Source organism: Anticarsia gemmatalis, chromosome 5 (assembly GCF_050436995.1).
Source record: "Anticarsia gemmatalis isolate Benzon Research Colony breed Stoneville strain chromosome 5, ilAntGemm2 primary, whole genome shotgun sequence".
Lineage (NCBI taxonomy): Eukaryota > Metazoa > Arthropoda > Insecta > Lepidoptera > Erebidae > Anticarsia > Anticarsia gemmatalis.
Genome location: NC_134749.1, coordinates 8,667,417 through 8,690,080, shown reverse-complemented (window position 1 = coordinate 8,690,080; position 22,664 = coordinate 8,667,417). Strand labels below are relative to the sequence as shown.

The following is a 22,664-nucleotide window of genomic DNA, read 5'->3' as shown; positions in this document are numbered from 1 at the left end:
ATTATTGTGACATCCAAAATATTTGCTCAATGTTAACAAATTCTATCACAAACTCATGACATTTGATAATCGTTAAACTGATTGCACATAACGAATAGTTACTGTCAATCAATACATCGGCATATCATTATAATTGACCCATTTTATAGCCATTACCTTCCACTATTATAACCGAGAGCATGTAGGTTTCTTAACAAGTTAAATACATTACATCATTATATTTCACTTAAGCATTGATTGCAGATCAATATTGTAAGATACGACAGGTGTGTTATAGTTGGCTATTAAAATGAGTAACAGTAAGAATCTTGTTAGTCTTTTTTAGCTGAAGACAACTCCTGCACTTTGAATGTGTCCTTGTGTTTAGGAACTTTGAGAAACATTCAAATTTTAGACGGAAGACGTGGATCACCCGAAAAATTGTTTCATGAAATCCTGAAGCATAGTTCAAATATCCATTTCGTTTATATATTCACTTTCTGATTGGTCACATAGAAGCTTTTTCTTTGGACGCTCTTGCTCAATAACTTTCGCTATCAAATGCTCTATTGAATTGAACAGTAGCGCCAATATATTAGGTCATGGAAAAAGTCTTTTCGCATTAAAGTATGTATGAACTTGTAATACGATGAACAATGTATATGTATATGTAATGAACTTTTCTCTACACAAAAATGCTCGATATTAGGGTACCTCACGAGCTCACTGAAAGAAACCTAATGATCCGTGTACTCATTTGTGATTCTTGAAGAGATTTTATTACAAGTTCATAATACTAGAATAATGCGAAAACACTTGTTCCCCGAACTAATACATAAATTGTATCCTAAAAGCTCACACAGAATTTGAGACTGTAATTAATGATGTTTGTTTAATAAAATCAGTGAAAACAACTTAGGTGTTTAACCCGCCCGATAAATGAAGAAGAATATAATAATTGTCCATTTTTGTGTGAAATTTTTTCATTATCAGTCTAGTTTTTAGTTAGGTAGAAAATAGAGAGAAGGCGAGAAGCTTAGCAACTTTTGAATAGGTTTGCTATATTTTAAGTGAATGAGTTACTTAAAATATAGCAAACCTATTCAAAAGGTTCTATCATATCAAATTTTCTATCGTATCTATCATAAGGTAAATCTAAAAAGTAACTAAAGAGAAACCTAAGGTGTCCTCTATTTATCTACTATTCGTAAACACTGAAATAAAAGCATAAAATTGTGCATAATTTTATCATGTACTGGCTGACCCGCGCAACTTCGCTTGCGTCACCGAAGAGAGAATGGGTCATAATTTTCCCCGTTTTTGTAACATTTTTCGTTGCTACTCCGCTCCTAATGGACGTAGCGTGATGTTATAGCCTATAGCCTTCCTCGATAAATGGCCTATCTAACACCGAAAGAATTTTTCAAATCGGGCCAGTAGTTCCTGAGATTAGCGCGTTCAAACAAACAAACAAACAAACAAACTCTTCAGCTTTATAATATTAGTATAGATATGACAGGTCTTTGCTACAACTTAATACTAATTTAATGTATTATGATTTGACAGTTGACCTATTTACAGTTACGTTTAATGATAACTAAATAACCTGTCAGCTTTGAAAAGCTTGTGCAGATAATGTATTATTATTATTTATTACTAACTGAAATAAGGGAACTATTAATTACAGACTGTATGGTCACAGACATGTTACAAGTAATTTCAATGGACGTAAATAATATTAACAAGTGCAATAAATTTATGTCACTAAAACAGCCAATAAATATGCCATTTCCGAAAACATGACAATGAAATATAAAAGGACAGTTGAAATAATAACAATTACTTAAAATCATATTTACGACACATTCGTAATATTTGATTGCTTTTTTAATTGCAGGCCAACTGCCGCGATACCAATCAACTGATTGAACTGCTTGTACGTGCAAATTAGTTCACAACGGTGACCTTGTAATTCTTAAACTTCAGAGTCAAGTGCGCGAGCGCATTTCTTCTCCCCACTACATATACGCACGAGATCAAACTGCGGTATTGTATAAATAGTCCATTGAAATGTTACATGAATTTTACATTTCTTAGAGGACGCAATTTTATTTTTGGAACATGTAGGGGGGGTCCATAGAAGCTTAACTTGAAGTTTGTGGGGTCGCAACTCTTGTCCCCCGGCCGCCATCTTGGAAAAGGGGGTGGAAACACTTATTTCGCTATATCTCGGAAACTATGCATCTTACAATAAAACTGTAAAAGCATAATTTGTAGCAAATTATTTTGCCTACAAATATGTTTCATAACTTTTTGCCCTAAATCAACAATTAAAGAAGTTATAAGCAAAAACGTGCAATTTTTTTTATAACATTTTTCTTTGTTTCTATATAACTTTTTTTAACAACAGCCGCGCGGATCGATCTCTGAGGTTAAGCCACGCTTGCCGAGGTTGTTCTGTGGATGGGTGACCATTTACACATATCGAGTTCCGCCTTGTTTCGGAAGGCACGTTAAATTGTGGGTCCCGGCTGTCATTTTCGAAGATTTTTGACAGTCGTTAACAGTAGTCAGAAGCTTGAAAGTCTGACATCTAGTCTTGACGAAGGGTATCGTTTTAAATCCCAGGTAACTGGGTTATGGAGGTCAGATAAGCAGTCGCTCCATGTAAATCACTGGTATTCAGCAGCATCTGGTGAGACTGGAAGCCGACTCCAACATAGTTTGGAAAAAAGGCTAAGCTGATATGAATATATACAAAAAAAATACCTCAGACCAATCTTGTAGAGTATTTTTCGAGGAAAATTATTCCATATATTTTCTTTCAATTTCATTTAATAGAAACTAAGTAACAGCGCTCCGAATTAGACCGGATTCGGAAAGAAAATTTTTGTATAAAAAAAATCACTTTTTTGCTTATAACTTCTTTAATTATTAATTTAGGGCAAAAAGTTATGAAACATATTTGTAGGGAAAATAATTTGCTACAAATTATGCTTTTACAGTTTCATTGTAAGACGCATAGTTTTCGAGATATAGTGAAAAAAGGGTTTCCACCCCCTTTTCCAAGATGGCGACCGGGGGACAAGAGTGGCGACCCCACAAACTTCAAGTTAAGCTTCTATTGACTCCCCCTACATGTTCCAAAAATAAAATTGCGTCCTCTAAGAAATGCAATATTCGGCCCTTAAATTGTAACATTTCAATGGACTAAAAACAAAAACACAAAGTCCATTGACACCAATCAATATTTGATTGCTAACAAACTAATACAACCAAAATGTTCAGCAAAGTGAGTATTGAAACTATTTTTCGAACTGTAAAACTAGAAGAACGATACCATTATCAAAAATATAAAAGAAACATGCATGGTTTTTTACACATAAAAAGTTTATCATAATTTGGAGCTTTTTCTAATTAGTGACGTGTCGAAGATGTCGAAGAATTTATTTTTCCAAGGTATTTGAAAAGATAAATCCTCCTAAATAAACCATTATTTTCAGATCGTAGCTTTTGGCGCGTTCTTGGCCGCTGCCAGCGCTAGTCTCTACGGTCACGGTCACGCCGTGTCCTCTCAGAGCATCGTGCGTCACGATGAAGCTCACGTTGTACCTGTGCACTACGCTGCTCCTGTAACCCACTACGCCGTTCCTATTGCACACTACGCCGCCCCTGTAGCCCATTACGACGGCCATGACACTTATGTAAGTATTGCTAACTTGATCAAGGAGTCAAATACTGTAATTGTATTAGTGCATATTAGTTGAAGATGTAATTTATATATCGGTCTATTTTTCCAGGCTCACCCCAAATACGACTACTCTTACTCCGTGGCTGACCCTCACACCGGTGACCACAAGTCTCAGCACGAGAGCCGCGACGGCGACGCTGTACACGGATACTACTCTCTGGTGCAGCCTGATGGCTCCGTGCGTGAGGTCCACTACACCGCTGATGACCACCATGGGTAATATATTTAAACGTTTTCTTGTATTTATTCGTATTTATTCCTGCTTTGTGTTACTAATAAGTTATGTTAAATTTTTCAGTTTCAACGCTGATGTGCACTACTCAGCCCCGTCCGTACACCCCGCCCCCGCCCCCGCTCACGGCTACCATCATTACTGAGTGATCGATGCAACGCATTGCAGCGTTAAACGAGTACCTGAATGTTTCAACTTGATATGAAACTATTTATTTGTTGTGAGTATAGTGTGTGTGAAATTATTTAATATAGAATCAATATAAATAAGAACCTGTGATTTTTATTTTGCTTATACGTGCTCCAATATTACTAAGTCTGTGATTTTAGTTTATTTCCGCACAAGTTTAGACCTCAAAAATTGATCAATAAAGTAACTTAAGGTCGAAATCGTAATGCAATTTAGCCTGACAATAGTGTATTAGGCTTTTTTACAATCAGTATGAAATTGGTATTAAAGCTTTTAAAGAAAAATACAAACATTATATTGAATGCAATTCAAATAAATAGAAAGGTGCCTAACACTTCGCTATTTAATACGATACCTTTTGCTATGCCATTGTCAAAACTTAAAAATGAATGCATGCGCTCAAAGAACTCATCTACAGCAATATTACCAGTTCTGGATAACTTAAAAATAGCATTTGTTGTCTATCTCCATCATAATATCGACATTGGACGCTACAAACAGAGTCTTAAATAACCAAATAGGAAAAAAATCTATTTACGTATATATCAGTATAATAAAAATCAGTGACTGAACCAGGTAAACATTTTCGATTAAACTATTCAGGAATGTACAGTTTCAGAATTCTTGTAATATTTGCCATAACGTATAAATCTAAATAAAGGCCTTGTATGTCACAGCACCCAACTCGGTCGTATTACAACAATAATAGTTTCAAAGCTATGTAAGACTAAGAATTTCAATTATGTTCATTTCTGCTTCCTTATATGAAAATCATAGAATTGTGGAGTTACGGCAACAATATGAACGAATATTTTGTAAGAGAACAATCAACAGTGGTAACTCAAACAGTCCTTTTGTCCTTATCTCTGCGCTTTCGGGCAATAGGTGTGAATTGAACATTAGTGTGAACATTATTTTGTTTTTCTGCTAAAGAATATAATAACAATGCTAGGATCCAATGTGACCTATCTATTTATCAGAAATACATCATTACAACGAACGAACAAGAATTTGACACCTTATTACAACGTCAACCAACTTCGAGAGTTTTATAATAATAGCAAGCTATAGAACCTTCGTAATTAGGGCGTAAACCGCAGCGAATTTATATGAAAGTCTTATTTAGAAAGATGTATCAATTAACCTAACACGATTACCGAGCTTAGCTTGTCACGATGACACAGCATATATTGTGTACAACCGATAGAAAATGTATCAATTTAATCTTTGCCGTCAAGAACAAAACAATATTGTTATACAATTAGGAAGTTACAGTTTTCTGAAAGGTTAAGTATGCGACGACACGGCACACTGAAGTCGACTGAGACAATCTTTCGAGAATCATGAATGATATCGAAGTCGATTGGAAACAAAAAACTACTACACTTAACCTTAGTTCAAACAAAAAACGCACCGAAGTATTGCATCTAATTGTTCAAAACGGTAAACGAATCATAACATTTTTTTTATTAACATTGGGTTTTTTGAGCAGACTTGTTTTTTTCGTTTCATTCAAACTATTATCACGTACCTACTGCAGAGTACGGCCTTGTGGGCACATGACCAACTATGATACTGATTATTAAGATTATTTTTAATCTGATAAAAAAAACTTAACACTTAAAAGTGAAATTGAGTAACGAGTAAGTACGGTAGGGTCCATTCTTAAAATCAGAAATATACAAGCTGGATTTTTAAAAATAATTTTGTAATATGAATTTGCAGCATTTTCATAATAGACCTGAATTTAAATTTCACACAATTAGGCATTTATTGCAATAGTTTAAATATTTAGCAATACATATTCATATGTGCGGTACGTAGGTATACCGAATTCGGCGAATTCGCAATCTGTTATGCGTAGGTACAAAAACACCTGTCATAAAATAAACTAAGCCCATACATCAACTGACGGACTTTGAAATTGCGTTCATGCGTACAGTTTTTTTGTGTATGGTCCAAACGCATAGACGGTACACGGCCACGGCGGTTATCGATACCATGACACATATTGCAATTCTATAATTAGTTTTTTGACACGACCTTAGTTATTTTCATTGTCAGGTCCGCATGCTGTGGTCAGCCCCACTTGTTCTTATTCAGTTTTAAGTCTTATAAAAACCACGGTCAGCGTCAACTGTCATCAATCAATCATCAACATCCGTCTCAATCACATCAAAATGTTCAGCAAAGTAAGTTGTGCATTGAGTGACATATTTTATAAAAATCTCCCAAAAGTGACAACAAGTAATCAAGTGCTTTCCTCATCAAACTGACTATAAAGTGAATTACTTTTTGGCTGTTGCAGTAGCATGCCAGTATCGTAACAATATTTTTATTCTACACTTGTCTTAATTTATTTAAATCCTAAGTTAACTATTTTTATTTTTCAGCTTGTTGCTTTCGGTGCTATGCTGGCGGCCGCTCAGGGCTACGGCCATGCTGTCTCATCTCAGAGCATCGTCCACCACGACGGACATCACGCCGGCGCTCCCGGATACTATGCGGCACCATACGCAGCCCCATACGCCGCTCCATACGCCGCGCCGTACGCTGTGCCGTACGCAGCGCACTACGCCGCCCCTCTGCCGTACGCCGCTGCTCCTATAGCGTACGCTGGAGATTATGGTCATGATGATGGTCATTACAATGAGCATGACGATGGACATTACAACGGACATGATGACGGACATGATGATGGGCATTATGATGCACATGATGTAAGTATTATCATTTACTTCTACCGTTTAGTTCTTGAATTAACGTAGATATATATGATTTTATTGTTGGGCATTGTTGTTCGAGTAAAGCTGTCTCGGTTAGAGCTTGTGACATTTATTTTTGGTTTTCAAATTTGCTTAATATTTCAAGTCCATGTTCGACCTCAATCTTTACTGCAAACGATTTACTTCTCTATGAATTTCTGGTTTATAGCTAAAACAGTAAAATCTAATTTATGCCTTTTTTTACATAATTTAGGCTCATCCCAAATACGATTTCGCATACTCGGTGTCTGACCCTCACACCGGTGACCACAAGTCTCAGCACGAGAGCCGCGACGGTGACGTAGTTCATGGAAGCTACTCTCTGGTGCAGCCTGATGGCTCTGTGCGTGAGGTAGAATACACCGCTGACGACCACAACGGGTAAGACAACAATATTCTCTTTTAAAGAACTTAGTTTATAGGAACTACTAGCTGACCCGCGCAACTTCGCTTGCGTCATATAAGAGAGAATGGATCAGAATTTTCCATGTTTTTGTAACACTTTTTACTGTTACCTACTCTGCTCCTATTGGTCGTAGCGTGATGATATAAAATATGCTTTTTTTTCATGAAAAATATTCTCAAAATTATTTATATCTCTTAGTATAACGAAGTCGCGCTAAGGCATATCCGCCATTAAAACAGTTGCCATGGCAACGGAATTTTGTTGATTCAATGTCATTATAATGTTGATTTTTCGCGACTTCGTTGAATTTTCTGAATTTTCCCGGGAAATGCGTCATTTTCCCGGGGTAAAAAGTAGCCTATGTCCTTTCTCGGGTATCAAAATATCTCCATACCAAATTTCATGCAAATTGGTTCAGTAGTTTAGACGTGATTGAGTAGCAGACAGACAGACGGACAGACAGACAGACAGACAGACAGAGTTACTTTCGCATTTATAATATTAGTATGGATTTAAGCAATAATTTGAATTGAGTTATTAGAATATTTCAGCGAACAACAAGACCTATACATGCAATCGTTTCCGGCGATTGCAATTAATAATTAAAATACGATGTTTTTCAAATGAAAGCCATACTTTTGCACGTTTAAAATTAAGGCACAGAGCTTATTCTTTATTTTTTTATGTATAATTTATTATCTGGAGTAGTTATTTCGTAATAATAATTACAGTAAAACTTACTCTATATTCTTAGATAAAATTGTGTAGATTTTATCTGAGGTCACTCTTAATTTTTTCGCCCAAGAACATTCTGGATATTAACCTTCTTAAAACCGAGCGGTTTAATAACAAACAACCTGTATTACGAGAACATTTAAATATTTTATATTCTGTTTCAGTTTCAACGCGGTTGTCCACACGTCGGCACCCCTCGTACACGAAGAGCCTGCCTACCACCATTACTAATGTTGTGACGTCACAACTCCGTGATCCTCAATGACATGCTTATGCCAAATATTATGATCTATATTAACTTATTAAACCATTTAAATGGAACAAACGTCTTTATGTTATTCAATGCGTATAACCTAATCACAATAGAAAAGGCACATAACTTTCCCATAAAAAAATTTCAACAAAGCAACAAACGCAATTGGCCGTTATTCTCACACACGTAAGTTATGTGAGTATAATATAATAACAGAGCATTAGGCATCATTCGTCATCAAGGCTAGTGTAGTAAACAATAAGGTCTATAAGTTCAAAATAATGGGCTCAAGTCTTTTCAATTACGTTCATCCTTCACCTCTTTTGTCAAATATGTTGCTTTTAATATCGGCCTAATAGCATGCAGTGTATTAATTTATAGTTTTCTGAACACTTAGTTATAACTTGCTAAAACTGTCACCAAAATATGGTGCTGGAGAGAAGATATTATCTGTATTTCCTTCTTCACATTCTTTTTGAGTTGAGTGATAAGTAAACAAACACAATACACTATAACAAAACAAATGAGGTCATTAACTTACAAATGTTGAGAGCTTCGGGCTTTGACCTAATGAATATTAGTGTCTATTTGAAAAGATACCTGTTAGCAGTCATAAAATATAATGAGCCCATTCATAATAATAAGCCATATTTAACTTCTCACTCCTCCTGTATCTAGTAAATTTTAGTACAAACAGTTTAAGTACCCTGAACCCTGTAAATCATACATTGAATTAGATATGACGTCATAGGTACATAGTTATAGTAACCATTGAAGCATATAAGATAAAAAAAGGAAACTATTTGGCGCTAGGCCGACATTAGATCTGATATTATAATTTTTAACAAGGCTGTTGCGCTTGCGTGATTCCGGCCATAAAAATATTAACCGTATTTACCCACTGAGTAAATTCGCTTGTGTAAGCCAATGTATTCACTTCGATATAAGATTTGCCCTTCAAGTAAACGTATAATAAGATCATGAAGCTGAGAATTTGCATTTTGTTAATTTTTGGTATATTTTGTTAACTTCCTTTATTATACTAATTTGTATTTACCAGAGATTAATTTCAATACATCCTCATTTTATTTACTTGGTGTTTATTTGTTATTATTTGTATGTCTTTTGTATATCTTGGGACTACAGAGTCCCGGACATTTGGAAGGCGTGCGTAGGGCCGAAGCCAACACGTACAGGTCTGTTCGAACGGCATTAATCTTTCAATATGTATGATGACATGTACATGTATTTATGTTATAATTATTATAAGAGCGTCTACAAATTTTGGGCACATCACCAAAACAGCATATTGCAACTGACGTCTGTACTAAGTTTATTCTGCAATAACATTTTTCATTTCTACGGTTTTCACTGACTAAGCAATTAATTTAATTATTTTTTATTACAAATTAACCTTTTATATCGAAACTTAGGTAATATTAATAGGAAATTAATGAAAAAGCAACCACAGGAAATGTATTGTACATTTATGTCTATTAGGTCTTGATTTATGCTGGACAATAATTTTATTCATTTATTTAAATAGATATACCAAACAAAACAAAGTGAAACGTTAGAATATATTGATTAGAATAGCACGTTTTTATCACAAATCTTTTCCTACACCAATCGAGAAAAATAACAATACAATAATAACAAGGAATAACCATTAGCCTTCAAGGAGCTTTCTAATGTAATAACTTACCATACCATTTATCCCGCGCCTTCTTCACACTCCTTGATTTGATTCGTTCAATCATCAAGTCTTTTTTTGGTCCACGATTAAGATAGCGACAAGTAACTGAAGTTAATAGAGACAAATGAGTACATACAATACTAATTCATCTAAATGTGTAACCAAGTGTCTGAATAATAACAGTTCAGGTAATCCACGTATTTACATATCTACGGTACATATACCACTATAATCTCGACACGACCATTCTAATATCGTTTCAAGGGGTGAGAATACACTTGCCGCGAACAATAGTGACCAAAATCTCTTACATCTAGATGTAAACAATGAACACAGATACCTATGTACGTACAAACTACTACACAATGTGCTTGGAACAGATAGAGTGTAAAGGTGTACTCATATAAGCACGAATCTGTTATGGTCGACACTTAATAATGATAATATCACAGCGCGCGATTTACTTTTGAAGACTACAGCAATATAGTAAACGTATTTCGCATCGCTACTATAATAATGTAAAACCATGTACAAACAACAAGCATTTTATGGTTACCCAAGTATTTATTTAGCATAAAAAACACACACACACACCACTGTTAACGCCACATCTGAGATAAACATATCGGCAATAATAAAGCTTTTTAGTGTATTTGTTACATTTTTATATAATGCAAGGTACCGTGAAAAATATCGAACGTTCGGTTGAAACGACAATTCGTTGAAGAAACAAGTGAATGCTCGTTGTTACCATTAAAAATCATTCGTGGGAACGCTCATGCCTGTATGTACCTTTATATACAAATTGCAATAGTAATGGATAGTTTGTTTACCTTTTTAGTTAAATAGATGAGAGGTGATGATGCAGTATCTTCGAGTGTTTTTGTATGTTTAAGTAGACCATCGTTATTATAGAGCTAACTTTGTCAAGTCATTTTTTATTGCATTATACCCATATTTTTGGAGGTCATTAATATTATTCTTAGTCAACCGAATGTTCACTGTTCACTCCCTACATGGTGTTCTTTTACACAATAATTCTGCCTAATACCTCCTATTTATTTTAACTGGGTATAATTTCTACATATTTATGTGACGGTTGAAGAGAAAAGTAGAGCTTTAAAAGCTTTTTATATGAGCGGTATTTGTTAATAGTTGATACAAAAATAGAAAATCACTCTTAGTTTTTTACGCGTATGTGTCATTAGTAGCAAATGAGTTCCAAATACTATGTTATGTCTGTTATTTTAAGAGAAACTTACTACACAGTACACTGCTTACCTTTACATGTTATGTGCGTAGCGTGGCCGAGTTACAATTAGATGCAACGCAATAACGATGATATAATTATATGTGTTTATTTATAATATTATGTATACCTGCGTTCGCAATCACATAAGAATGAACTACTCGTATTAATGCAATAGCTAAAATAAGCCAACTTATATTCCCGCACCAAATATATTCAAAACCGAAGTAATTAAAAATACTTTTATGGAAAACGACAATAACATATTATTTTACTCATTGACCTAGTATATAAAAGTGTAGTATCGCAGTTCACAGGTATTTACGTTAAGTAACAATCATTTTGATAATGTAACGCGAGAATGTTGAAGACAAAGCGCGATGACCTTGCGGCGCGGGGACGAGCGCGGAGGCTTTCGGCGCCCCACCGGACCACCCGAGCCAATTCTTATAAAACCCACTGCCGGTTATCAAATGTATGTCAGTCACGCACTACTATCCCGTTCAAAAATGTTCGCTAAAGTAAGTCATCTTCCTGTGCTTGTGTGAAGTGAATCGTGAATATCAATAATAGTTTCGAATATCTCACTCCAAAATAGAATATTAAAATGCTCTTGTTTGTGCAGATTTTAGCTCTCGGCGCTGTGGTGGCGGTGGCCCAGGCTGGCCACCTCGGTCTTGGACACGGAGGCTACACTGTGTCGTCTCAGCACAACCTGGTGCACCACGACACGCACTACGCGGCCGCTCCTCTTGCCACCCTCGCTCATGCGTCTCCCCTCGTCCACGCCGCTCCCGTGGTCCACGCCGCCCCCATTGTCCACGCCGCTCCCATCGCTCACGCCGCCCCCGTCTACGCTGCTGCTCCTATTGAATCCCATGGCAGCTACTACGATGGTCATGGACATGGACATGAGGACTATTATGTACGTACCACCCTATCCTTTAAATAAGAATACTAAAGTAACTAATATAGAGGTATTTAATTTCTACATCCATGTAGATAAACAGAAAAAAATATTTAAGCAGTTTAACTGGTGATGGTTTATATTATTATATGTACATTCAAAATAAATAATAGCTACCTAATAACGAATAAAAAATGCCTTCGCAAAAACACAATTGATAAATCCTTAACTAAGTTTTTTCGTTCTTTCCAGGCTCACCCCAAATACAAGTACTCGTACTCCGTGGAAGACCCCCACACCGGTGACCACAAGTCCCAGCATGAAGTGCGTGACGGTGATGTCGTGAAGGGAGAGTACTCTCTGCTCCAGCCTGATGGCTCTTTCCGCAAGGTCTCCTACACCGCTGACGACCACAACGGGTAGGTTTTATTATTGATATTAAGCTCTGAACATTTCTTAGCATGGCAGATGACAAAGTTGCTGATCTGAGGGCTAGAACGTTATTTTATTAGTAGCACTTTAGGTACGGAAGACAACGCAGTAAGTGAACCGCAGATTTAACCCTCGTTGCATCACAACACGAGGTCAGAGTGCGACTTCCTAGTGTTTGAGCTCAATCTTTTGTTAGTTTCACACATAGCTCAGATTCCAAAGATTACATATGTATGTATATTCCTCATAGAAACTGCATACGTAATGAGGAATTACTGATGAGTATGCAACTTTCCCCAAATTGCGCAAAACAGAATGACCGGACATATTTACTATTGCTTTTACGGAGCTTTGTTTGTACGCATGTAAGTCGTAACTTAGCATCGTATTAAGTCATATGGTCGTAGAACCGGTAAGCAGTCGTCTAGTAGCATATGAGTAATGTGCGCGTGCGAGCCATGTGCTCCGGCTGCGTCAACAGGTCGCTATTAACAGGTGTCATGATAACAAACTGGTCTCGGAACTAGTTCCGACTTGTGCTATTAACATATTATAACCATTCATCATTGTTTGTTTTGTTTACAGTTTCAACGCGGTGGTGCACAACTCCGGTCCCAGCCACCACGTCTACTCCACCCAGTACCACCATTACTAGATCTCTTCTAAATAAGAAGCGTTAGGCCACAATGTACCTTATATATTTATACTCGCTGTGATCTTCATGTACTAATGTACTTTTATTTTAATAATAGTCATTAAAATTAACATACAAAAATTATGTATTTTTTTATTACGTGTTACTGTATTGAACTAGATATAAGTGAGTAATATTAGACATTCGTACCATGCGATTTAAAACGAATTATTTCCTATGTGCTACAAAGTATGAAAACTCGTTATCGACATTGCGAAAGTTCGCCTTCCGCGGGACTTGCAAATCCTGCAATCTGTCGAAAGCAGTCTAGCTGTCGAATATCTATCAGAACCGCAATAGTGATTAATTTACACCCACATTAGCCCTACTAGATAATAGCGCAGTTGTGGTTATTGAAATACTGTTTGTTTTTGTGCTTAACTATAATTACAATCTGTGGCGATTAAGTTAACTATAGTTTGACGACATTATAATATAGTTTCAATATTGATTACAGGAGATAGATTTATGTACAGGAAGGCGATGTAACAAATAAAACTGCGGATAATGTAATCTGTAATTGGAATAATGAAGTCTCCAGGAATATTTATCCCTTTAATTTAACAAGCTTAGTAAAGCTTAAAACTTAGAACTACTTAGAGTAAGTAGGAGTGTTATAGTACGTGGTGCAAATATTTAACATTATACCTGCTGAACACTAAACCTTGGTAATTTGATAGCATATAACATTTACGCAAAATATTCACCATAACTCTGCAAATTGTCACTATCACGCACTATTCATATCATTAATCCCTACTTTATTACTCTTCGTGACTCCAGCGGCACCTTGAGATAATGTATCAAGGTAATTTAGACCAAAGCCGAGTGACAGTTCACTTAAGTCGCCAGTTTTTGGCTCTTTGCTTAGTGCTCAAGGAAACAACTACCTTAGGAGTAGTAACAATAGCTGGATTATGGTGACTATCATTTCATCATGAGTATGATATTATTTAGGATTTTTTGACTACTTGTATGTATTTCAACACATCAGGAAATGTCGTAAATTATTTGAGTCAGCAGTCACACCCGTAACCTCCAGATTATCAAGACAAAATCCGCAACGGAATTAGGTGTGAATGTGATGAAAACTACTAGAGCCTTGGCGTGCCCGATTATCTAGATTATAATTGACAATTATATGTATGTATTTCCAAAATAAAGTAGCTGTGTCAAATAAGCAACTGTCAGATGCCTATGCCTGAATGTCGCTGATCTTCTAAATTCAGATTTTTGTGCATGTTCAACAGTCACTTTGCATAAAAGGCTCTATATTATATTGTTGAACTCTACCCAATGCAAACGTATTAATAGTTAACCGAAGAACCGATGCAAGCAAATGTTGTGGATTTACTCTAACAGTTCAAGTGTTTATAGTTACATCCTTGCCAGCTTTTCTTCACCAAGTGGTATATTTCCAACGTTATTGATCCAGTCAGTACTGCTTACATTTGTATGTTTGGCCAATATTTAATAGTTCAGCACCGTGAAACCACATCTGTAATTAATATCTCCGTTCCATTGCTAACGCCCCTGTCACAGAAATAACTCGGCGGACTTACAAGTTTACGGTGTCATAAGCAACAAGTTTTATCAAGTGGTAGACATACTGATCCTATAACATTCACTTTCAACTACCCCAGTGATATTGCACTCATTTCACTCAGCCATAGCTAGTTTTGCAATGTTTGTTTGGTATCTACTTCCACTTGGTGTACCTATTGCTTTATATCTTATTTGCCTATAAGTATTCACTCGATGACACGACAGTACAGTACCGTATCCTAGTAGAAAAAACTCTACAGTAATCTCAACATTGAAACTTTTTCTTCCCAGCCAATTTTTATTTTGATGCACTCGTTTATTGCTGACCGAAATATAGATTTATAGATATTATGAGTAAGTTATTAAAGGTAGAAACGCTCACTGCGAGTACTAATTTCAAATATCATTTCTCAAATAAAATAAACTTTGACGGTTGGAGCTTTTATTTTCACACAGAACTGGGTTAATTACGATTGGATATTTAAACATAAATTATTAACTGCTAACAATATATGACTTCAGTTTAAATTAGTTTTAGTATTGATCTATTTCCTTCGCATTTAATAAAGTTCAGCTAAGATATAATTATACATTTCGAAAAGTCATCAAAGGTTTGGAAATTAAAGTTAGATTAACATGTTGCTCAAATAACACGTTGGTATATAATTAGGCTCGAAAATCATTATTCTTCAGCGGTAGTAGGTGACCCGTTGGACTTTTCTTTATGAGGAAATGTTTGACATATAGCCTGTCTAAGTTATTACATGACACACATCACTCAGTTTACACATTGTCGTAAGTATGTTGTTGCAGAATATACTTATTGAATTTAAGCTCATAACTAAATTATATGTAGAGAAAAAAAGTCGATGAAATGCAATAAATGCCTAAAGATGAATCAGCTTGTCTGGAAATACTTTATAAAGATATATTTTGCAATAATCAGAAATTTTTTTTTTAGACACTTAACCTCAAAATTAAAAAGAGGTGAACTTATAATGTTATAGAAACTAACATCACATTAAAAACATAAATTATGGTGAGAAATTCTCACGACTTTTTCAAAAGTATGTCAAAGACACCGTTAAAGATTTGTTATTACGCTTTACTATATCACCATGAAACAAAACCTTATAAAAAAATATTTTGCAATAATTCCCGAAATTAAAAAACAAAAGGAAAATATACTTCGAAAAACGGAATCGAATACGGCATTTTTATTCGATTTCATAAAAATAAATGTTCTACGCCATGAGCAATAAGGCACGTAATCATTTACTTCGTGGTTATTTATTATCTCGGTACATTTGATCAATGTTAAAACAGAACATTATTAACCTTACCAGTACCTTACATTAATGTCTGCGTAACAATTGTTATGAACAGACAAAGAAAAAAGCGCTGTCAACAATAAGCCCTGATTAATATTAATACACAGTTCCGAGTCACGGTTAAACAATTAGCGGGTGAGTAACCTCTGAACTATAGTTTCTTATTGAACTTTTCAAACAAATATAAATTTGTTTTTACGGGTAACCTTGCCAACTATAACTATAAAGGATTACTCGAACTTAGCGTATTATTTGCGGCTGACTGTTTGCGAGAATTGACAACTAGTTGAATAATGTGTGTAATTATAGTAGCGGTTTCGTTTTATATTCAATAATATATGATTTATAGGAGTAACAACCAAGTGATAACTTTTAGACTCTCGCGTTGCATGTTTAATGTATAATAGAATACGGAAATTAACGCGAACACGCGTATTATACATTTACAACCAAGTGGTCTAAGGATGCACCATTTCACCCCCAACGCAATTGGTCGACAGTTCGAAGCCGAGGCAACAAAACAATGACTGTTCGCAAATATATCTATAAGAAATAATCATGAAAACGTGAAGGAAAACGTCGTGATGGAACCCTGTCTGAGAATTTTTTACACAGTTCTTGAAGGAAAGCAAAGTCCTGACCCGCACTTGGTGTGCGGTGTATTCGGCGTGGTGGGCACACTAACACCCATACACCTCCCTCAATACGGCAGAAGATAGCCTAGCAGAAGAAGCCTAGCAGTGGGACAGTAGTTTTCGAGTTTTTTTTAATTTCATTTGGTTAAATCATTTTGCGTACCTGAACAAAAAAATCTATAGAAAAAACTGCAAATTAAAACCAAACTTGATAAAGATTTCAATAAAAATCCGGAACCTTTTTAATGTATTTAATATAAACTAATATTTAAAACTCTCGAAAAATGTCTTCAATCATCCTTCTTCATGCATCTGAAACAAACTTACTAACTGTTTGCAAAATCAGATAAATAGTAAGCAAACTAAAACTGACAAACTGTTCGCTGGATGCGAAGTCGGGTTTCATATTAAGTAAGAAATAGGTATCGAGCTTCCGTGACAGTGGCGGTATCGGATCACGACCACCACCCGATCGCCGGACCTCAGCACGATAGCCAGGACCTTTAGCACAATGTACTACAATTAAATCAGAAACGGATAATAATCGTGCGAGCCTTTCAAATTGTTCTCAATATTGTGTTCCAAACAATTGGAATTCTGTAAGGGTATTTTGAGGACAATGCTGAACTTTATCGAATTTGTTTAAATAGAAGTCTGTTTCCTTATTGACTAAGTTGTATGAGTCACAAACAAACAAAAAGTAAGTTTCTGTCGAACACTAATGATAGAGTATAGATAGTAATAGGTTTAACGAGGCGCTAGGTATTTAATGTGTAAGTAACTAAGTAATAACTTGAATGTCATATGCTCTCACATCGTTTACAAAAAGCTAGATAGCCTATTTTCGTAAATAATCGATTTTCTTACGCGATATGTTTGACATCGGAGCAATGATATTTTAAATGAATAATAATTAACTAACTTTTTTTACTTATGAATTGGTCTGTCCAATACTATTTGTTAGAGTTAGATTAACTAATCACAAACATATCACTCTGATCCCAACAAATATAGTAAGTGGATTACCTGTTTTAGTAATATCTAATTAAACTACTTTGATAAAGCGCTACGTTAATTGCTAACTCTGACACAGTCTGTTTGGTAAACACGGGCTATTATCAAAATTATTTTTTGTACCACCACTGGGTCTATTAGTTACAACAACACTTAATTTATGATATCGAGTGTCTGTGATCGCATTACGAACATCGGTTAGGAAACTAAATACCACCCAACATTGGCATAGTAGGTAGGTACGAATATTTGACCGCGTCGTGTGGTTGAACTCAGTGCATTCGATATGCCATTTCGCAATTCATACTCACTTACAGATAATTTGGAGCAATCAAATTTCAATTGTAGTGTTTAATTAAAATCATAGGTATGACACAATTTTCCTATCAGATATCAAGGTGGAGTCGATCGAAGTAATTATTCTGAAAGCTTTGTGGAACTTACTTATAGTTGCTAGTAAATTCCACAATAGGGGGTGCTGTAAAGCGGCAGTGAATAGCATCATTATAGATTTGTTAATTAACTTGATAGAAACGTTCCCAAAAAAACGTTTAATGTACAAAAAACCCACCCCTACATGACTCAAAAATTCTTCTGTAAAACACTACAAAAGATATTACGAATAATAAACCAGAATCGTCTCAAATGTTAAAGTAACGATGCAAGGCATGATGTCGCAGTATGTTGCACATTCGCTAACATATGAATATGAAATTGACAACGTGCAGCTGAGCTTTGAGAGTTCGAACTTTACTTACTATTTACATTTATATATTTACAAACTTATACATTACTTTAACAATAACTGTAATCAAGTATTCTTGATTGATGTTTGTAACATACGCTTCTTAGTAAACAACGCCAGTAGATAGTAGTCAATAAAAAAACATACAAATAGTTGTAATGTATATTCTATAGCTAATAATACAGTTTCGTAATGAGCACATATTTGGTAACCAAAACCTTCGTACACAATGTAAACGAATGTCTTCGAATCACTCAGACGACGCCCTTGTTTCCATAGTACAAATCACAATAAAAACTAGATTGATTATCGCAATTACTCACGCAACATCGATATTGGAGATAATGTCGACGTAGATATGTCGATGCAGGGCGCCCGCGGGCGGCGCGGGAAGGCGATTGTCTGTGAATTATTATAGAATCTATGTGTGCGAGTACCAGCGACCTCGCGGTGTCAAAGTTACGGAACTAAAGTGACCGCACGCCCCACCACGCGCCAGGACTGCGGCTCCGTTTAGCTTTTCATATAAAAGTCACACTCCGGACCGATAATGGTATCAGTCACCTGCTCTGATTAACTAGTGCAAAATGTTCACCAAAGTAAGAGAGGCTCAATATATTTTATTAATATTTGAGTTTAATTCGAATAAAAAAATACTAATATTTGTTTTTATTGGCAGGTGTTCGCCCTTAGCGCCTTCTTGGCTGCTGCCAACGCGGGTCTCCTGCACCACAGCGCCGTCTCCTCCCAGAGCATCGTCCGCCACGACGCTCCCGCGCACTACGCCGCGCCTGCGCACTACGCACATGGCCACTATGCCGCTCCCCTGGTGCACGCCGCCCCCATCGTCCACGCTGCCCCCATCGTCCACGCCGCCCCCGTAGTCCACGCTGCCCCCATCGCCGTTGCTCATGGCGAATACGTAAGTATAAAAAATAAGAACAAGGTCTCCCCTTAAAATCGGATTATTGTTGGTAATCAACGGACATCCTAAAGCCATTTCCTTTAATCTAAGATAGTTTGTTATTACTTAAGGTCTAGATTGTAATATGATTTATAACCTCCGCAGTCTCACCCCAAATACGACTATGCCTACTCCGTGGCTGACCCCCACACCGGTGACCACAAGACCCAGCACGAGAGCCGCGACGGTGGTGCCGTGCACGGCAGCTACTCCCTGGTTGAGCCTGACGGTTCCGTGCGCAAAGTAGAGTACACCGCTGACGACCACCACGGGTAAGTTTTGGACTTCAGTCATTTAAGTAAGTCTGTAACATAATTTATGAAAATGATATGTAATCAATACTATTTACTTACAGTTTCAACGCTGTGGTCCACAAGACCCCCGGCCACCACCCCGCCCCCGTGGTCCACGCCGCCCCCGTCGCGCACTACGCCGTCGCTCCCCTCGCCCACGGACATCATGGTCTCCACTACTAAACAACAACTAGCGCTAATCGTGTGATATGATGACGGATGACTGATTGTGATATTTATGTGTACATAATGATGATGATGATGATGAATACGAATTTATACTCGAATGTAAATAAAATACTCAGCTGCTGAAATACACACACTAGTTTTCATATATAACCCTTAAAACATTAAGCACAAACCGTGAACACTGAACTTTTAAAACTACTGAATACCAAAGCAATTCGAACATATAATATAGCCATAGCAATGTTAAAAATTCAAAATATATCAAAAAGATTACAAGTCAGTTGCATAGCATACCACGACTATTTCAAAACAAAACACAAATAAAACTACAAACACATAATATTGGAACGCAATAAAAGCAAGCGTAACGACTCTAACGACGAGTGCACTCAGTTCCTACAACAGATTACGTATGTAACTGCCCTCAGGCACTAAGTAGATGCATTGAGTACAATTAATTTCGATTATGCCCTTGAATCATAAGACATTGGCTCGAAATAATTACTGTTGTTATTTATGTGGACACGCGTAGTTGCGTTGCGTGCTGAGTTACTGAGGCGCCCGCGCATTCCTTGCCCAGTGATTTGGTGCGATAATTACAGAACATTGTATGGAGAGTTGCGCAAAATCTTAACCGCTTTAGCTACTGCGCGACGGCCTAGAAAAACTAACAATTTAAGTTATTGCACCTTTGTTTATGTCATTCTGTATAACACACCCATTGTACGTAAATACATAGTATAATTTAATTAGCCTAATGTTTCTAGAAGCGTGAAGTGTGTTCACTCAGGTCACGGTGTCGCTCCACACATCCCTTCATTTGTGAATGTAATTTCTGCAATAAATGACATCAATTTAAATGCAATCACTGTAACGACTGCCAATTTGTGAGCCTACAAACAAAATCCCATTATGTGTAAATCGTAATGATATGAATTGCCACAATTGTCTACGAAAATGTAAGCATGTAGGTTCAATAAAGGTTATGTTTCAACATCGCGCTACTGGTGATCAATCACCTTTATAAAGTGTGAAGTATGTTCGGCTATATAACGCATTACCTACGTAAACAAAGGAAAATAACAGTATCATTATCCTTCATGATTTATTTACTTGCCATTATGTTCAACTTTAAAGCAGGATGCGACGATAAAATAACGTTCAATCAATGTCCGGCGATCTTTCATAATAGGGCAAGTGAAGTGAATAAATCTTTGTTAAATAAACGAACTACCAGCGTTAGGAATGTGGAGTACCAATAGTGAAAAATAATCATTTCGTACACTTTCCAACCCCTCACTAAAAGCGAAGTGTAAAATAAACATTTCTTTCTCATCCAGCTCCAGTACCTGGTTGCTGAATTGTTATCTAAACATATATTATAAGGACAAAATGTCTATCTTTGAGTAAATTATTTTACAGAATGTAGTAATGCGTCATAAAAATCCAGGAAAATCCCAAGTAAAGAGTAATGTTTGACAAAACGTGATTTCCTTTTCTCATTGTCAAAACTAATATGTGACTAAATGGAATAAACGTAGATACAATACATTGTTTTACATTTTACTTTAGACAAAACTAACTTGTTATTCAATTATTCAAATTCGCTTTGACGAGCTTATCGCATTTTATGTATTTGTTCCTGAAACAATTACTCACAGATTAGCAAAATTTATCACATAAAACTACAAAACATTAGGCTTTGTACTCATTCATACTAGACAACTAAAATTTTTTAGAGGAAAGGCGTAAAGAAATGCTCCATTGCTGCAAACTCATTCATTCATTAAACAAATAATGAAGCTGAAATGGTGAATACATCTTCACCCTATGTGCCCTTCCAAGTAGCCGAGGAAACCCTCGAGATAAAAATCTAGATTGATCCATATTGTGTAAATCTTAATATCGACCTTTAGTTGCAGAACTTTAATAAATAATGGTCATGTCGCGTTTATTTTAGTAATACAGATTATTCAAGCTTATTAAATATTTTTTGCGAACTTCCTTAATTTTGGAATTTTTCGCTGATTCTAGAGAATGGGGTGAATCATGTTCGAGTTAGTTGAACTGTCGAACAGTCGAACGAGAGGTGACCTTGGGTCCACGAGATAATGATCCGACGACTACGCGTGACATAGGCCGCGTTCATTCCAGGGCACTATGTCGCAACAATTAGTGGTAAGATGAAATCAACTGCCAAATTACGTGAATGCAATTCGGAGGGCTAAGTTAATTATAATTGCCGTTGTCAAACCTATAATTGGGGTTTGAGCCCTTAGGGACTTTTGTTTGCTTGTTGTCGAATACAGCTCTAAAAAGAAATGAAAGAACGTACTTATTTAATATTAATTACCTTCGATCGATTTTCAATTCACATAGTTTTAGAAATATGACTCTACATACTGCAATGACTACATAGTTTAGTTAAGTAAGTAAGATGCCATTATGCTAAATGCCATTATTCAAGCGTGCAATTTTTTATATATTGCCGAAGTAACAACACATTAACTAGAAGGTGATAAAATGGCAATAATATTTATTGTTTTTCTCACCAGTGTCATAATATTACAAATGGAGTCATCATCATGTCAGTTTAGTAACTGTTATTTGTGACAGTTAAAAATTGATACAATAGTATGCTATCTATCTGATATTTTTTA

General features: G+C 36.1%; 3 protein-coding genes across 3 annotated transcripts; all 3 read left to right on the top strand.

Moving 5' to 3' along the window:
* The first annotated feature begins 3,059 nt into the window (after positions 1 to 3,059).
* On the top strand, positions 3,060 to 8,372 carry LOC142973261 (uncharacterized). The gene is made up of 9 exons (XM_076114899.1): positions 3,060 to 3,271; positions 3,483 to 3,683; positions 3,780 to 3,946; positions 4,029 to 4,090; positions 4,829 to 4,842; positions 6,200 to 6,343; positions 6,545 to 6,871; positions 7,131 to 7,297; positions 8,222 to 8,372. The coding sequence occupies exons 1-9, from the start codon at positions 3,260 to 3,262 to the stop codon at positions 8,286 to 8,288; spliced, it is 1,161 nt and encodes a 386-aa protein (XP_075971014.1). The 5' UTR covers positions 3,060 to 3,259; the 3' UTR covers positions 8,289 to 8,372.
* Positions 8,373 to 11,710: 3,338 nt separating this feature from the next.
* On the top strand, positions 11,711 to 13,372 carry LOC142973072 (uncharacterized). The gene is made up of 4 exons (XM_076114624.1): positions 11,711 to 11,776; positions 11,881 to 12,180; positions 12,415 to 12,581; positions 13,180 to 13,372. Exons 1-4 carry the CDS (start codon positions 11,729 to 11,731, stop codon positions 13,247 to 13,249), a joined length of 585 nt encoding a protein of 194 aa, XP_075970739.1. The 5' UTR covers positions 11,711 to 11,728; the 3' UTR covers positions 13,250 to 13,372.
* A 5,638-nt stretch (positions 13,373 to 19,010) lies between these two features.
* LOC142973073 (cuticle protein 19.8-like) lies at positions 19,011 to 20,133 on the top strand. The gene is made up of 4 exons (XM_076114625.1): positions 19,011 to 19,157; positions 19,238 to 19,480; positions 19,628 to 19,794; positions 19,878 to 20,133. The coding sequence occupies exons 1-4, from the start codon at positions 19,146 to 19,148 to the stop codon at positions 19,996 to 19,998; spliced, it is 543 nt and encodes a 180-aa protein (XP_075970740.1). The 5' UTR covers positions 19,011 to 19,145; the 3' UTR covers positions 19,999 to 20,133.
* Positions 20,134 to 22,664: the final 2,531 nt, after the last annotated feature.

Coding starts and splice junctions, on each gene's coding strand:
- LOC142973261 (XM_076114899.1), top strand. Junction 3,684..3,779: donor ACGACGGCCATGACACTTAT/GTAAGTATTGCT, acceptor CTATTTTTCCAG/GCTCACCCCAAATACGACTA. Junction 6,872..7,130: donor GGCATTATGATGCACATGAT/GTAAGTATTATC, acceptor TACATAATTTAG/GCTCATCCCAAATACGATTT.
- LOC142973073 (XM_076114625.1), top strand. Junction 19,481..19,627: donor CCGTTGCTCATGGCGAATAC/GTAAGTATAAAA, acceptor TAACCTCCGCAG/TCTCACCCCAAATACGACTA. Junction 19,795..19,877: donor ACCGCTGACGACCACCACGG/GTAAGTTTTGGA, acceptor ATTTACTTACAG/TTTCAACGCTGTGGTCCACA.
- LOC142973072 (XM_076114624.1), top strand. CDS start 11,729: ATGTATGTCAGTCACGCACTACTATCCCGTTCAAAAATGTTCGCTAAA. Junction 11,777..11,880: donor GTTCAAAAATGTTCGCTAAA/GTAAGTCATCTT, acceptor TTGTTTGTGCAG/ATTTTAGCTCTCGGCGCTGT. Junction 12,582..13,179: donor ACCGCTGACGACCACAACGG/GTAGGTTTTATT, acceptor TTTTGTTTACAG/TTTCAACGCGGTGGTGCACA.